This window comes from Phocoena sinus, chromosome 3 (assembly GCF_008692025.1).
Source record: "Phocoena sinus isolate mPhoSin1 chromosome 3, mPhoSin1.pri, whole genome shotgun sequence".
NCBI lineage: Eukaryota > Metazoa > Chordata > Mammalia > Artiodactyla > Phocoenidae > Phocoena > Phocoena sinus.
In genome coordinates, this window is record NC_045765.1 from 612,501 (window position 1) to 628,715 (window position 16,215).

At 60.4% G+C, this 16,215-nt stretch overlaps 2 protein-coding genes across 4 annotated transcripts in view; one reads left to right on the plus strand and one right to left on the minus strand.

The window, feature by feature from the left end:
* R3HDM4 (R3H domain containing 4) overlaps positions 1-8,798 on the minus strand; it is a 9,222-nt gene extending 424 nt beyond the window's left edge. Inside the window, exons 1-8 of one of the 3 annotated variants that reach the window (XM_032627059.1) lie at positions 8,642-8,798; positions 3,808-3,962; positions 3,290-3,414; positions 2,757-2,874; positions 2,444-2,529; positions 1,892-1,977; positions 1,758-1,813; positions 1-616 (exon numbers count right to left, since the gene is read on the minus strand). The exon at positions 1-616 is cut by the window's left edge and continues 424 nt beyond it. In XM_032627059.1, the coding sequence (XP_032482950.1) occupies positions 513-616; positions 1,758-1,813; positions 1,892-1,977; positions 2,444-2,529; positions 2,757-2,874; positions 3,290-3,414; positions 3,808-3,962; positions 8,642-8,724 (813 nt within the window). In that variant the 5' untranslated portion in view covers positions 8,725-8,798 and the 3' untranslated portion in view covers positions 1-512. Of the gene's footprint in view, positions 617-1,757; positions 1,814-1,891; positions 1,978-2,443; positions 2,530-2,756; positions 2,875-3,289; positions 3,436-3,807; positions 3,963-5,259; positions 6,766-8,641 lie in introns of those variants that run through there. The other 2 variants (XM_032627058.1, XM_032627060.1) reach the window with 2 other exon arrangements.
* Positions 8,799-11,628: 2,830 nt separating this feature from the next.
* Positions 11,629-15,000, plus strand: KISS1R (KISS1 receptor). The gene is made up of 5 exons (XM_032627817.1): positions 11,629-12,105; positions 12,892-13,016; positions 13,562-13,697; positions 14,007-14,239; positions 14,434-15,000. The coding sequence occupies exons 1-5, from the start codon at positions 11,862-11,864 to the stop codon at positions 14,881-14,883; spliced, it is 1,188 nt and encodes a 395-aa protein (XP_032483708.1). The 5' UTR covers positions 11,629-11,861; the 3' UTR covers positions 14,884-15,000.
* Positions 15,001-16,215: the final 1,215 nt, after the last annotated feature.

Below are 16,215 nucleotides of genomic sequence, written 5' to 3' on the forward strand. Positions count from 1 at the left end.
TGTAATGCTCCCAGGGCGAGGGGCAGGGCCCCAGAGACCCTCCACCCAAGCCAAAAACTGGGAGAGGGTCAAGCAGGGACTGGAATGAAGCCCCCCAATTTATCACTTGGGGCAAGTTTTTGGTTTATCTTCGCAAAAGGGAAATTTAAAAATCTACAACAAATCACGCCAAATTCATTAAAAATGATAAAAACCCAGCCTCTCCCTCCTCGCTTAAGCTTCACACGGGGCCAAAAACGCTGACCCAGGAAGGGACAGGGAAGTGACCAGGCCAGGCATCTCCTCCCGAGTCTAGGCCCCGGGGCGGAAGTTAGGGCGAACTGTGCTCGTGGGGGGCAGCCCAGCCGCCAGCTTTAACCCGGAAAGCTGGGCGGGGAAGGGGTGAGGTGTGGGAGCCACCCCAAGGGGAAGAGCACGTTTCCAAGGGAAAATTCTAAAAATAATAAAGATATTTCAGTGATGTTACGGGAGGTCTTGGCACTGGGGAGGCGGGGCCGGGGGCAGGGCCGCCATCAGCTGCGCTGCTCCAGGTACGCGGACAGGAGCAGCCCCGGCGGCAGGAAGTCCAGGTGCCGATTGCTGACCTTCATCTGCCGCTTGCCCTCCAGGTCATCACCTGCCGGGGGGACAGGCAAGACAGGGAGGAAGGCGAGGGTTGTGGCACACAGGAGCCCAGCCCTCGGCCTGTCCTGCCCCAGGTCCCCACGAGCTGGGCTGACCCGACCCCCCAGGTCCCAGGCCAGGCGCTGAGAGCAGCTCGAGCTGTTCCTTCCTCTCCCGTTACTTATCCCATGTCCAACGCGCACAGAGACGCACGCACCACCGAGACACACTGGCCCGAGGCCAAGGGGACTGAACGAGGGTCCCGCCCTGACCCTTGGTCTCCCACCTCCATCCCTGCCCTCAGAGGGAACCACCTAGGCCCCCGGTGGCCCAGGCTCCACCAACCTCCCTTCACCCACCTCCCGCCACCCCAAAACCTGAACCATAGCTATATACAACCCAAGCTGGGCCCACCTCCCAGCCTCTGGCCCGGCGGCTCCCTCTCCCCTGCTCCCCATCTTGCCAGGCCCCACCTCCTATGTTCAGGCCACGGCTCCACACCCGCAGAGAGGCACCCCCAGTCCAGCCCCTCCATCCTGAGTCAGTGGGAACAAAAGCAAGTGTGGGGGCTGCATCTCCCTCCCAGGCAGCCTGAGAGGAACCATCCTGGGGTTGCCATGGAAACTGTCTCCTCAGCAACTCCAGGCAGGAGGCAGAGAGACGGGCATGGAGACAGAGGACCCGATGGGATGCCGAGGGCCAGCAAGGGTCTGCGAGGACCCTCCATGGGGGGGTGGGGGTGGGCTGTGTCCCAAGATCACTCCCATCGTAAAAGGGGCACACAGGCTGGAGAAGGGACTTGCCAGAAGTCACATGTGTGGCACAGTGGAGGGGGGCTACAGCTAAATGCGAACTCTGCAGACATTGGGGTCCCTGGAGGCCCAGCTTCTTCAGCCCCACACAGGCCCCTCTCTCCCCAGCCCTGAAGATGCAGGCGGAGGGGAGTCTGTGTGCACAGCATCATCCATCGTGGGGCCAGAGGTACAGGCGCTTCTGACGAATCAAGGCAGCATCGCACTGCCACCTCTGTGTTCACGCTGTCCCTCCTCTTCCAAAGCCTGCCACCGGGTAAGCAGACCCCGGGGAAGCCCAAGCCTTGGCTTCCCCCAGACTGAATCAGCCAACTGGGGTCCCAGGGGCTGCCAGGCACTTACTGGCTGAGATGAGGTCCATGTACTGGCAGATGGCATGAAGCAGGAGCCTCTCAAAGCTGCAGGGAATGGATGCTGAGTGGCCAGAGCCAGACACCGGGGGAGCTCACGGCGCCCACCCCCACCCACCCAGTCACCTGTTGTCCAGCATGGCCGTGTACACGGCCTGGGGGGACACAGAGAAGAACCTCAGCAGCCGCTCCTCCCAGGTCTCCAGCATTTCCTGCAGGAGAGGCAGGCCCAGGGGTCAGGACAACTGTGGCACCCTAGCCAAGATGTCCAGGCCCCCCACATCCATGACAGCCTCTGGAGCCCAAAGCCCTGGGTTCAAATGTGGCCTCTGATTCACTACATGAGGCTACTTAACCGTTTCCAAGGATACCAGGCACTCAGACACATCCAAACCTTTGAATCTCTGAGTCTTTGGCCTGTGAACTCCTACACATCCTTCAAAACCCACCTTCATTGCCCCTGTCCCTCCCACCCTCAAGGAGACCCTTGCCCAGCCCTGGGTCCTGCACTCGGATCTCACTAGTCTATATCCTGCCCTGTCTGCTCCATCACACCACGTTCACTGGGTTACTGGTCTCCCCTCACCCTGCCCATGATTGAGAAGCTGAGAAAAAGGGCCTTCAAAAGAGACCAAGCAAGTGGAAAGAGACAAGGCCAAGGCCAGGCTTGGTACTCACCATGGGAATACGGCTCCGCTTGAGAACGGCTCGTAGACGCCGGCTGATACGCTGGAAGCACTCGCGGGGCGTGTAGGCCGGGTCCTCTGCAAGAGTCCATGCAGTGGAGCAGAGGTGGGAGTGAGCCGCAGGCCCCGCCCACACGCCAGGCTCCTCCCACCTGCCCTGGCCCCCACCCCCACCCCCCCACACACACACACCGGGCTCCTCCCCACCTGCCCTGACCCCGCCCTCCCACACCAGGCGCGTGGGGTGGGGGTGGGGGGGGGCATCAAACCTCTGCCCCACAGCCCCACCCCCGACCCAGGCCCACCTCTCCGCCTGTCTTCCCCGCGGCCCCTCCTCCGCGCCTTGCTCCTGCCCTCGTTCTCCAGGTAGCGGAGAACCCGCTCCTGCTCCTCCCCAGAGCGGTTCATGAAGTCGTTCCAGATCTGGAAGAGAGGCAGGCAGGCCCTTACTAATGACTGCAAGCCCCCGAGCCTCAGTTTCCCCATTTGGCTAATGCACATCGGGGGGGCCACAAGTGCACAGAAATACTCCTTGTGCACACATGTGACCACTGGGCCGGCCAGGAGTTCGTGGGGCACTTGCGGACCCACCTGTGTGGGGCAGGGAATCGAAATGAACCAAACACACCCCCAATCCCATCAGTAATTCCAAGTGTGATAAGCAGATGAACCACGGGTGCTGGAAGGTTCTGGGGTGGGTGGGTTTCAGGTCGCTGGAGGGAGACCCAGGGTATTCATCAAGGGACCAGGGAGGGGATGGGTGCTCCTGGCACAGGGTCCAGCATAGGCAGTGCCTGGTGGTGGGTGGGGGAACCCAGGGCAGGATACAGGGCCCCACCTCGACATAGGTCTCGTTGCTGCAGGCCTCTGCAAAGATGCTGGGTGCTGCCGGGGGCGCCAGGTCCCCATCCTCCAGGCCAGGTGTGCCTCCGTCTGTCTCCAGCAGGGTCAGGAGGTATTGGGCTAGATGGAAACAGACGGTCTCTGGGCTGGGGGTTGCATTCAGGCCCCCCCCGAACCCCCCCCACCCCCCCGCCAGGCTCCACAGGGTCCAGAGGACCATGTTTCCTCCCCCACACCTCTATATTTAGGGCCTTTACTCTCACCAGCCTCCCCTCCTCCACGCTCCAGCTGTCTTTCCCAGAAGGCACAGGAACGATCCAGCCTCCAGAACTCCTCCTACCTAGCCCTGGCTTGGCTTGTTGAACTCCTACACCTCCTTTAAAGCCCCAGCTCCAATGCCCAGAGCTCCCTCTCGTTGTCCAGCTCAGGGCCAGGCTCAGATAACAGAACATGCACACCATTGCTGTCTGAGGCCTAGGAGCCCCCAGGAGGCGCCCATCGACCCTTGCTCACTGTTCTCCAGGCGCTGGAGGCTCTTCCGTCCCTTGGCCTTGGGCACGAGGTCTGAGTTCCGCACAGCCTGGTTGATGAAGTGTTGCTTCCGCTTGGAGGCCGAGAGCCTCTTCACCTGGGAGCTGGCTAGAGCGGGCAGGCAGCCCGGAAGGGGCCTGTGGGCCAGGTGTGAGGGGGCAGTCCTCAGGGCCAAGACAGACCAGGACGCCCAGGCACAACCCTACCATCGCCACTCTCTCACAGCCATCCCCTGCTTGGTTTCCCTCCACAATGGGAAGCTCACCCCCTATCACATGTGCAGCCCTTAAAATGTCACTGTGTCTCATCGTCACATCACCCGGGAAGCAGGGACCGTTGAGGACAGGTTAGTAAACCAAGGGTCAGAGAAGGGGAGCCACACATTGGGTGGGAGGCCAAGAAAGCTGCTGCCCACTCCCCCAGGCTTCCAGGTTTGAGCTGCAAGCTGGTGAGGCCCAGAGTCTCCCTCCTCTGGGAGATTCTCGAGACTTCATTTGATGCAGCATCCCCTCACCCCCAACCCCATGCTTCCAACAGAAGATAACCCAGAAAACAGCCCCCAGGAGCTAAGGTGATGCCCCGGCCCACCTGACTCATGCCCCAGGGGCCCCCTTGCTGGATGGGGGAGGTGGACAGAGTGGTTCCCCCCACCCCCACCCAGAGCACTAATCCTGGAGATGGATTAGCGGCCCAGGCAGGCCTCCCGCTGGGGACCTGAGGGCCAGGCATCAGACGGCCACGAGGGAGGGAGAGGGGGGATATTGAATGGAAACTTCCGGGCAAGAAGCTGCAGGGCCTCCTCCCTGGTCAGCCCCTGACCACAGGCTGAGAGGAGGGTCCCACCCGGCTCAGAAACCCTCACGCTGGGGAGCCAGTGGTGGACTCAGCCTAAGAGGGTCTAGGGTGCCAGGACTCCCCCTCCTCCTCACCCTGCGCCTCCGCTCCAACCCGCCAGGCAGCCCGGCCTCTGGGCCTCTGCACCAGCTGTGCCCCGGCCCGGTGCCCACACCCCAGGCTCCGAATGGCTCACTCCCATCTCCTTTTGGCCTCTGCTCAAACCTCCTCAGGGGGACCCGCCCCCTCACTGCTCTGGTTCTCCTGATGGCCACACGTTCTACCACCCTGCCCACCACCCACCGTGATCTCCATGCGGGCAGAGTTTGGTGTCCACTGTAGCCCTGCCTGGCATACATAGATGCTCAAAAAAATAACTGCCCAATCAGGTCTCCAGCAAAATCTCACGATTCCGAGACTGAGTAGAACCCAGAGTCCAGAATTCCACCCAAACTTTCCTAGTGTTCAAAGTTCCCAAGACACAAATTAAACAGAGAAGCATGACCCCTGCCCCACAAACAGGCGCTAGAAAATGCCATGAAGCCCTAGGATAGTGGGACAAGGTGCCTCAAAGAAGTCAGGATTGAAGCCCACACTCACCAAGGTCTATACATATGTAAAGAGTCCCCAGCCTTAAGTTTTTTGCCCTGGCCAGAAAGGCTGTTACATCTTGATCACGAAGCAAATAGGCTGACGAGCCTCAGCCCTGTCTTAGGCTGGGGTGGGGCAGGCTTCATGGATGACACTTCAGGCAAAAATCTATGAAAAATTACCTGATGGGTAAACTCATGCAGGCACAATAGGAGACACACAACCAGTGGTTAGAATTCGGCGTTTTCACTGCCGAGGCCAGGGTTCAATCCCTGGTCGGGGAAAGAAGATCCCACAAGCTGCGTAGTGCAGCCAAGAAAAAAAAAAATGACTAGGAGACACGCAGGCAGGGGTAGAGCCTGGAAGCTCAGCCCTGAGTTTGAATCCCAGCTACGACGGATGCTTCACTGTGTGACCTGGAGCCTCAGCTCTTTCTCTGCAAAGTGGGGATAGCGATGGGCCCTGCTGGTCTGGGAGGGGGCACTCAGAGCCAAGAGGAACCAGGACACACACCTTTCCCCAAGCTGCCACCTGTTTGGTTTCCTCCTGTGACTGGGAGCTCACCCCGTGGGCCACACCACTGATCACAGCCCGGTTAAGCGATTGCCTTCACCATCACCCCAGGAGGCAAGTACTATTGTTCTGATGCCCGTTATACAGATTTGCAAACCAAGGAGCAAAGTCATTATCCCGAGACCCCACAGCTGCAAAGAGGGCAGCTGGGACAGGGCAGGGCAACTCAAGTCAGTACAGAGCCCACAATTCTGAGGCTGGACGCAATCTTCCTGAGGCCCAGGCACCCCCACCCCAAGCTCCAGATTCAGCTGTGGCCTCGCTGTGGCTCCAGGGCCTGTGTCTCCACCCCGCAGATGGACGGAGGCCAGGACGGTGGCCTGGCAGGGCAGATAACGGGACCACATCCGGGGGGAGCTGTCGGGGAACCTCAGAGCAGGGTGGGACTCAGTGAGAGAGCTCGGGCCCTCAGGACATGGGGCTCCAAGAAATGGGGCTCCCTGTCACCTCGGGACCCGGGGCGGAACCAGGATTCGAACCTGGTCTGAACAGGACCACTCCACTGAACCATCCAGACTCCTGCTTCCCTCTGGGGCCACAGTGGTCAGAGGGGCTCAAACTCAGGTTTTGCCGGACCCCTCAGACCACAGCCCACTGGACTAAAGATCCAGCTGCTCCCTGACCTGCTCCACCATCACCTGTGGCTCCCCAGCACCCTCAGGACAAGGCCCAGCCTCTCCCTGGCCTGGCATTGCAGGTCTGCTGCCTGGTCCCACAAGCCTCCTGGGGCCTCACTACCCTCTCGGATTCCAGGAGATTCCAGCAGGAGCCTGGGGCAGACTGCAGAGCCTGGAGCCACAGAGTGGGCAGGCGGAGCGGGCAGCAGATTTGTAATGAACGCTGGGGAGGAGGGGTGGAGGACAGCATAAACTTTATATAAAATACATCCACATCAGAACATCAACACCCATCTCTCTCTGCCTCATTGCCCCTGCTCCAGGCACAGGGCCCTTTTACTGCATCGCAAGCTGACCTGGAACAGCCCGCCTCAGGGCCTTTGCATGTGCTCAGCCTCCTGCCTGAAGAACCCTTTCTCAGGCTCCTTCTGGTCCCAGCTCAAAAGTTACCTCCTGGGAGAAACTGCCCCACCCCCCAACTAGTCCAATCAGCCCCGTTTCCGGCTTCACCGGTTAGCATCAGAAACCAGCCGGTCCTCATACTTGTTTACTTCTGAATTCTCACCTCCTTCACTAACTCGCACGATAAGGCCAAGGTCCCTCTTGGCTGCTCCTGTGTCCCCAGCACCTGGCCCACAGCAGGTGCTCAATAGCTGCTTGTTGAATGAACACCCGGAACTTCTGTTTACACACTCACCCAAGGGCCAGTTCATCTGCTTCCCCAGCCACCCAAAGAGACCACTTTACAGATGGGGAAACTGACCACCCGGATGGGGCACGTGAGGCTTCCTGGACCCAGCAGGCCTTGGGAAATGTCTGCACCATGGCAGGGGCCAGCGTCCAACAGGGGTGGACAGGCCTGACAGTGGAAACAGCTGCTAAGTCAGGTTGGGTTTGAGGAGGACAGGTTCCTTTGCCTCCCCCAATTCTCCCTGAGGGTTTTGAGATGGGGCCTTTAACACCCACTCCTCTAGGCAAACACACCCTTTCTCTGGCATCTGCCCCTCCCCCAGGAACAGGCCAAAGAGGAACCTACTTTCTCTAGCAGGAAACCAAGGAGGGCTCAGAGCGGAGGTGACTCAGGCTGGGATGGGCAGACAGAAGGAGCAGCAGCCCCCCTCTCCCGCCCCGGGAATGGAGGTGAGGGGGGATGGGGGCAGGTTGGAGGGACCCACCTGGCAGGTAAATACCCACTTCGAGTGGGTTAAGGCCCCTTAAATAACCACATCTGTAGAGACCAGTACAGCTTCTGGGTAATAATAACAATAAAGTAATAACAAATATAATAATAATAAAGCAATCACAAAATACCAAAATGAGAAAATTATTTTAAAATAACAAAACACCTACAATAGTGAACTATTTAAGATAATTATTAAAGAATGGACCCTCCGCTTTGCTGGGCACCTCCAAGTGCAGGGTCACTGACCCCAGCCCCTCAAATAGAGGACCGCTGTTATTTCATTTTACAGATGGGGAAACCGAGGCACCGAAGGGGTAACAGCCCGCCCGGGGCCCCTAGGAAGGGCACACGAAGAAGCAGAAATGAAACCCCAGCAGCCAGGGTGGACCACCTGGGTTTCTGCACCAACACTCGGGTTAGAAAGAGATCTGCGAACCTGGCGGAGGGGGGCATACCCCATATGGGGCCGCCCACCTGCCTCCAGTCCACGTCCCAGGACACACAGGCTCGTGTTGACCCGGGTCTGTAAGCCCCCCATTCATTTGGGTATTTACCCGGAGAAAAACAAAGAGCGCGTCCACCGGGAGGTGGGGGGCTCACAACCCCGCCGGGTACACAGGACTGGCTGGGGGGTAAATCCCCGGCTGGGGGACAGGAACAGCCGCAAGTGGGTAAATACCCAGAACACTACCAGCGCGGATTCCGGGTACACCGCGCGCAGCGGCACCGCCTCACCCGACGCGGCGCCCGGGACCCCCGAAGCTCGGGCGCCGGGGGTCCGCAGACGCGGACACAGGAGTGCCCCCTGCGCCCCGGCAAAGGCCCGGGAGTACGGGGATGGGGTTTCCCCGGGAAACACCCACTGACAACAAAGCCCACCACCACCCCGCTCCACCCGAGTGGGGTACCCCCCAGGAAAGGGGGCGGGGCGGGCCGGGGGCTGCAGCCCGGGAGGGGGTAAGAGGAGGGGGCCCCGGAGCCCGGAAGCGCGCCGCGCCCGCCCGCCGGCCGCGCTCACAGCGTCCGCCGCCCGCCCGGGGCGACCCCCGCCGCCGCCGCCGCCTCCTCCGAGCCGCCCTCCGGGTTCTCCAGCGCCACCATAGCTTGCACGCCACTGCTGTTGTCGCCGCCGCCCGGCAGGGCCTTCTCTGGGCCGGGCAGGAAGTGACGGGAGGCCGGAGGCGGGGCGGGGCGGAGCCTGGAGGCTGGACGCGCCTGGTGGAGTTGCGGCCAAGTCCCGGCCGAGCCCGAGCTGCGGGCCGGGGACACCCAGCCCCGGGGCAAGGACAGGGACACTGAAGCGGGGGACACCCAGCCCCGAGGCACGGACGGGGACACTGAGGGGGCGGCACCCAGCCCCGGGGAAACCGGGGCAGAAGGCCGCGCCTGTCCTGCGCCCAGGCGGGGCTGTGGGAACGGCACCCAGCCTTAGGGGGACAGATGGCGAAATTGAGGCCTGGGGAAGGAGGAAGGAAGCGGACGTCCTTTTCAGAGGCTTGGACAGATGAAATGACCCATGCTACCCCCACCCAGCACCAACAGGGCTTTCCTTCCACCAGACCCCTCCCTGTCCTCTGTAAAGTGCAGCCTCTGGAGTCCTGGCTGGGTGCCTCAATCTACTCTTCTCTAAAAATAGAACAAAGCTAACCCCACCTCCTTCTGCCTTTTAGAGTTTATTCATTTAGCAAATGCTCACTGTCCTTGGGGTGGGGGCTGTGCTTTCCGGACCCAGCAGTGATCAAACAGGACCTCCCCGCCCTGGGCTAGGGAAGAGGAGACCTTTGGAAAGAGGACTGGCAGCCTGCAAAAGTGGGAGGGGTATGCCAGGCAGAGGGAACAGTCAGTGCAAAGGCCCTGGGGCATCCAGAATGGCTAGAGCAGGGTACTAGGTGAAGGGGGGAGGAGCAGAATAGAGGTGGAGGAGAAGGGACAGACCGATGAGATGGGGGGGGGGGGCCTTTGATGACAGACCTGGTTTTTGACCCGAGGGTTAAGAACAGAGAATTAAACCAGCTCTAGAATCTAGAATCCACCCTTCATTCTACAAGAAAAGTGGGGTGGGGGGGTGGGGGGTGGGGGGAAGGACTTCCCTGGTGGCACGGTGGCTAAGAATCCGCCTGCCAATGCAGGGGACATGGGTTCGAGCCCTGGTCCGGGAAGATCCCACATGCCGTGGAGCAACTAAGCCCGTGTGCCACAACTACTGAAGCCCGTGCGCCTATAGCCTGTGCTCCACAACAAGAGAAGCCACCGCAGTGAGAAGCACGCGCGCCGCAACCAAGAGTAGCCCCCCGCTCGCCGCAAGTAGAGAAAGCCCGCGTGCAGCAAAAAAGACCCAACGCAGCCAAAAATAAATAAATAAATAAATAAGTAAATTAAAAAAAAAAAAAGAAAGAAAAATGGGGAACTAGGACCACGATAAGAGACACCACAGGGATGCAACCCCCAGATCCAGCCTGGTGGAAATTGTACAGGACAAACAACCCGATTGCTTTAACATATAAAGAGCAAGAGGGGATAAAATAAAAAAAGAAAAAGGAGGAGGAACTATTACAAGACCCAAGAAAGCACACAGTGTGTGACCTCATGTAGATAAATATGAAAAAATCAAGGTGATACAACTTGGGAGATGGTACCTCTGGGGGGAGTGCTTGGGCAGGGGATCTGGGGGCCGGGATGTTTGGTCTGCGGTTCTGGCCCATGATGACCAGCTGCTCGATAGATGTGCTAACTCTACAGGACGCAGCCTGGGCCTTGCCGTGATTCTGGGGCCTCACTCATTCCTGTCCTCACCTTCTTTTTTTTTTTTGGCCTCGCAGCCTGGCATGTGGGATCCCCGACCCGGCATCGAACCTGTGTCCCCTGCAGTGGAAGCGGGAAGTCTTAACCACTGGACTGCCAAGTCCCTGTCGTCACCTTCCTAACACCCTCCCAGACCCTGGGCCAGTCCATGAGCCGTTGCTGCCAAACCCCACCCCCACCCCCGTCGAGGCCCCCTCCAAGGTCCAGCCCCCTGCTGCGTTCTCTCCCAGGCCCACTCAACTCAGCAGCCCCCTCCATGCCCGTGGAGTATCCCTGGGTCTCCTCATGCTAACCTGGCCCTCATTACCACCCCAAAGGGATTTTTTTTTTCCTTTTCTGAATTTTTAGGCCATTGTCAAGAATGATGTTGAAGCCTGTCTCACCCCCAGGCTCCTAGTACTTCCTTCTGGAGATATTTGATGCCCTTTGATGCCCATGCATATTTATTCATTTCTTTCCCCCCTTTTAGTCTTTTCTACACAGACGGCATCATCTTTTCTTTTGCTACTTAGAACATCCCAGTGCCCTGTTTCGTGCCTCACAGGCTAGTATCTGGGGTACATTTCTGGGTGTGGGTTTGGCGATCGACATTATCCTTTATAAACTTCCCTCCACCTGGTTCCCACTACCAGCAGCACAGGTGTCTGTGTCCCAGTGCTGGTATCTGCCAATCAATGCCCGTTAGGTGGGAGGTGGACACTCTCAAGGGGTCTGATTCGCAGCAAAGTCCTGGGGAGGTTGAGTTTTGGTTCCTTTTTTGTTTTTCTTTTGTTTTGTTTGAGGTTAAGAACAGGCATCTTCTAACCACAAGATCCCGGGCATCCTTCTGTTGCCCTGAACCTCCATGGCTCGCCAGTGTCCTGGGGCAAACCCTGGCAGCAGATACGGAGGACCTCTGAGGGCTGACCTCACTGCCAGGCGGGGCCCACCCACCGGGAGCCCCAGCCCCATGGAAGGTCAAAGTCATGGCCTCTGCCTCATTCCCTAGACTCTGTGGCTTTGTCCCCCTGCTTTTCCTGCTGGTGGGTCTCTACCCTTCCCTCCCCTGGGGTAGGATCGGTCCTTCCCGGGTCCACAGCAGCCTCTGGGAAGCCTACCTCACCCCTGCTCCGCCCCAAGCCCCTCCTCCAGCCTCCCCCCTCCTGTGCTCTTATCCTGGCCCCCAAGGTGTGGGGGGGGGGCGGAGGGAATGGGAGAGAAGGGTGCTGCGCTGGTGAACCGCAGGGCGCACAGGAGTGGCCAGCGGCTGCAGGAGAGGCGGGAAGGCGGGGACACGGTGGGATGCGGGGTATAAACGCGCGGCGGCTGAGCACCAGCGGAGAATCCACGGAGCCCAGCGAAGCCGCGCTCCAGACCTTGTGGTGCATCCCAGGAGGGCAGCCGGGAGGAGGGTCACTGCCCCATCCCGGAGGGCGGCTGGGAGGAAGAGGGCGGCAATGCGCGCCTTGGCCACGTCCGGGCCCAACGGGTCCTGGTGGGCGCTGGCCAACGCATCCAGCTGTCCCGGCTGTGGCGCCAACGACTCGGACGGCCCGGCCCCGGCGCCGTGGCCCGTGGACGCCTGGCTAGTGCCGCTCTTCTTTGGCGCGCTGATGCTGCTGGGCCTGGCAGGGAACTCGCTTGTCATCTTCGTCATCTGCCGCCAGAAGCAGATGCGGACGGTGACCAACTTCTACATCGGTGAGCGCCCAGGCGCTGCGCAGTGCCTGCGGGCCATTCCGGGGGTCGCCACGAGGGCGGAGTGGCCAGGGGCGCCCCTAGCGGTGCGTCGGAGTCCTCTTAGATAGGGATCTCTCCCCTGCAGGGCTCCCTGTCCTTTCCCTATTGTCCCTGTACCTTAGGCTGGAGGTCGCAAACTCTGGCGTTGGAGGGTTCCACGGTGACCGGAGTAGTTAAAAGGGAGGTTGGAGAGTGTGGCCCATGGAGCGCTGGCCATGCCACTCAAGGAAGATGTCCGATTGAAATGTGGTTCTTATAACATGGTGTCCGATGAATAAAAGGAGTGGGGGAAAGACTGCGTGGCCCGCGGGCCCCCAGTTTGCGCCCTCTGCCCCAGAGGCTCAGTTTACACATTTGTGTGATGGGGGTGCCCTGCCCGGCTGTGTACTCAGTCAGTGCTCCCCATTCTATGTTGGCTGTTGGGCAACACCACTCTACCCAATTTTCAGGTAAGAAAACTGAGGCTCAGAGGGGCGGGGGCCTACTCGCAACCCCCACAGGGGTGAGCAGGGTCCATTGCTGCTTGAACAGCTATGAAGCCCCTGCTGGGGGGTGTATGAAATATAAAAGGGTGAGAGGAGGGTGCCCCAACTTCTCTGCCCACGGATGTCGGGACCTCTCTGGGGGCCTCGCGAGCCACCCTGCTGGTCACTGGAACAAAGGCGAGGCCCAGTGGGCTGGGCCAGGGCGCTGGGCGGCTAGGCAGATGCACCCCACATCTAGCACCCGCGCGTCCCCCGCCTGCAGCCAACCTGGCGGTCACGGACTTGACGTTCCTGCTGTGCTGCGTGCCCTTCACCGCTCTGCTCTACCCGCTGCCCGCCTGGGTGCTGGGCGACTTCATGTGCAAGTTCCTCAACTACATCCAGCAGGTGCGTGGGCTGGGGGCAAGCGGGCTGGGGGAAGCGGTACGCGAGCCAGGGGGAGGAGTCGGTGTGGGCGGGGAGCCAGAGGGAGGAGTCGGTGTGACCTCCTGTTGGGCGTGGAGGTGGGCGGGGCGGGGACAGAGTCTGGGGGTGGGTGGGTGGGGCTGGAGCAGGTGAAACCTGGACTGGGTGGGAGGGAGGAAGACGGGGGACAATGGAGGTTGGGCGGGGAGTGGGGTGGCGGGCGCTCGGAGCCCTGCTACTTCTTGCCCCACCCGTCTCGGGATCCTAGGATGCATCTGCCTCTCCTGGTCTCAGTCTTGGGGGCCTCAGCCTACCCCTAATGACTCCGCCCTCCCCCACCACCCTGGGCTCCTCTCTGACACCCCCTCCTCTCCTGCCCCTTCAACTACTGGGCCCTGGAGACCCTCCCGGGACAGGTCCTGCCTGTATTCGAGTGGCTGGACAGTGGGGGACCCGCAAGGAGGGCGCAGACAGGGAAAGGTCCAGACCAGGCAGGGGGCCACACGCTGGGCTCCCATCCCTCCCAGGTCTCGGTGCAGGCCACGTGCGCCACCCTGACCGCCATGAGCGTGGACCGCTGGTACGTGACTGTGTTCCCGCTGCGCGCCCTGCACCGCCGCACGCCCCACCTGGCGCTGGCTGTCAGCCTCAGTATCTGGGCGGGTGAGTGCAGCACGGAGGCCGCACGGGGTAGGGGGAACAAGTTTTCGTGCCCTGGGCTCACACTCCGCACACACACTCACTGCCTCTCCCTGGACCTCGCTCCTTCATCTGGGAAACGGACGCAATGGCATTCCCTGCGAGGGCTACTGAGGGCACGGACCCGGGCAGACGCGCGCCTAGGAGGCGCTCGATGTCCGTTGCCCTAACCCTAACCCTAACCGGGGTTAGAGGCACCGGGGAGACCAGGGCCCGGGCCCCCTCGCGCCCCTCGTCCCCCGGGCCAGGTCTTCAGCCGGGCCTGTGATGCAGGCTCCGCGGCCGTGTCCGCGCCGGTTCTCGCCCTACATCGCCTCTCGCCCGGACCGCGCACCTACTGCAGCGAGGCCTTCCCCAGCCGCTCCTTCGAGCGCGCCTTCGCGCTCTACAACCTGCTGGCGCTCTACCTGCTGCCGCTGGTCGCCACCTGCGCCTGCTACGGGGCCATGCTGCGCCACCTGGACCGGTCCGCCGTGCGCCCCGCGCCCGGCGACAGCGCCCTGCAGGTGCGCGGCTGGGTGGATGGGGGCGCGGCCGGGCAGGGGATGGGGGGATGGCACAGTAGGGGGGGGTGAGGTGCATCTGAGGAGGGTGGCGCGCGGGGGGGGCCGGAATTTAAGAGGGTCAAGTAGCGGAGAGCCCTGGGTGTCGCCCCTGCCGGTCCTTCGCCTTCCCTCATACCCCCTCCCCCCCTCCCCAGGGGCAGCTGCTGGCGGAGCGAGCGGGCGCTGTGCGGGCCAAGGTCTCGCGGCTGGTGGCGGCCGTGGTCTTGCTCTTCGCCGCCTGCTGGGGCCCCATCCAGCTGTTCCTGGTGCTGCAGGCGCTAGGCCCGGCGGGCGCCTGGCATCCCCGCAGCTACGCAGCTTACGCGCTCAAGATCTGGGCGCACTGCATGTCCTACAGCAACTCGGCGCTGAACCCCCTGCTCTACGCCTTCCTGGGCTCCCACTTCCGTCAGGCCTTCCGCCGCGTCTGCCCCTGCGCTCCCCGGCGGCCCCGCCGGTCGGGACCCTCGGACCCGGCCGCCCCCCAAACCGAGCTGCACCGCCTGACCGCCCACCAGGCCCCCGCCAGGCCCCCGAAGCCAGGCAGCGGTGGGCTGGGGCCGCGCAGGTTGTGTGTCCTGAGGGAGCACGCTGCCCCTCTCTGAGCCCTCTCTGGGGGAATCAAGATGAGCCCCTCTGGAACAGGAGCTGCTTAAACAACAGCTGCTGGAATTCTGCTATTAATGTCTTTATTTTTGTCCATGTTCATCATAGTGAAAATGTTTTGCGCTCTTGTACAACTTTGCCACTATTGATATTGTAATGATTATTTCTGTGTTTCCTGAAGTTGAAGATGGTTTGCTGATGGCACTTTCTGGAACTTTCAAGGAAGCATCGATAGACACTTTCACACACTGCCTTGTAGTTGACTGTAAAATTGTAAGATTCGTGCCATTTTCAGAGATGTTAAAAAGTGAACACGATGTGCATCTTAAAATTGATAAAAAGGTGCTCTTCTTGCTACCAGGTGAGCGTCCAGAATCCTGGCTGGAAAATAATGGGTGTCATTGAATAAATAAGGCCTCCCTGGAGCACAGTGCACAGAGCTGTCCCTGGGACACACAGGATTAGCAGTACGTAACAAACCACCCCAAAACAGAGAGGCATAGAACAGCATCAGTGTATCACCACTCACGATTCGGTGAGTGAGTGGGCTCAGCTGGGCGGTTCTTGTGACCCACGTGGTGTTGAGTGAGTAGCCGACCTAGCGGCTGGACCAGGAAGGCCGGAGAAGACTTTGGTCTCACACTGGCAGCCAAGCACTCCTCCACAGGCTGCCTGGGCTTCCTCCAAACGTGGCAGTCTGGGGAAAGTCAGGCTTATGCCTTGGCGTAAACTTCCAAGTAGAGGTGGGAGCCGCAGAGCCTCACTCCTTCCACGTTGAATTGTTGGGTGCTGTAAGAGTCACACCCAGATTCAAGGTGGGGAGAACAGACCCACCTCTGGGTCTGTTGAGCTGCGTGTGCCTGCTGGGCAGGGGGAGGGTTAGGGTGAGGCCCTGCAGGCCTCAGGCTTAGTCACCCTGAAGGACAACTGCCCATCTCTTGGAGGGCCTCCGTCCTTCCAAATTATGTGGGGACATCCTAGGTCTCCAAAGAGCCCAAATTTGCAAAGATGTTATGTGAGAAGGGGAGGCCATTCCATTCTGACATAGGCATTGGCCTGAAGCTCGCTTGTTCTGGTCTTCAACTCCTGGTCTCTGTACCAGGCCGGGCATGAGGGTGAAATCTCCCCTTTGCCCACAGGCCCTGCCCACCTCCCTCCCTCTCCTCGCCTCACCCCCCAAAACTCAACTCAGGGAATGAGTGGCAGGATTTCCTGTGAAAAAGGAATTTGAAACAAACAAACAAACAAACAAACAAAAAAAACCAGGGAATTTCCTGGTGGTCCAGTGGTTAGGACTCCATGATTTCACTGCTGAGGGCCCATGTCTGATC

Bases quoted from the DNA above. Each gene is read 5' to 3' on its own strand.
- KISS1R (XM_032627817.1), top strand. From the start codon at position 11,862: ATGCGCGCCTTGGCCACGTCCGGGCCCAACGGGTCCTGGTGGGCGCTG. The intron at 13,698-14,006 runs GTGAGTGCAGCA...CCTGTGATGCAG, and splicing joins CAGCCTCAGTATCTGGGCGG to GCTCCGCGGCCGTGTCCGCG. The intron at 14,240-14,433 runs GTGCGCGGCTGG...CCCCCTCCCCAG, and splicing joins CCGGCGACAGCGCCCTGCAG to GGGCAGCTGCTGGCGGAGCG.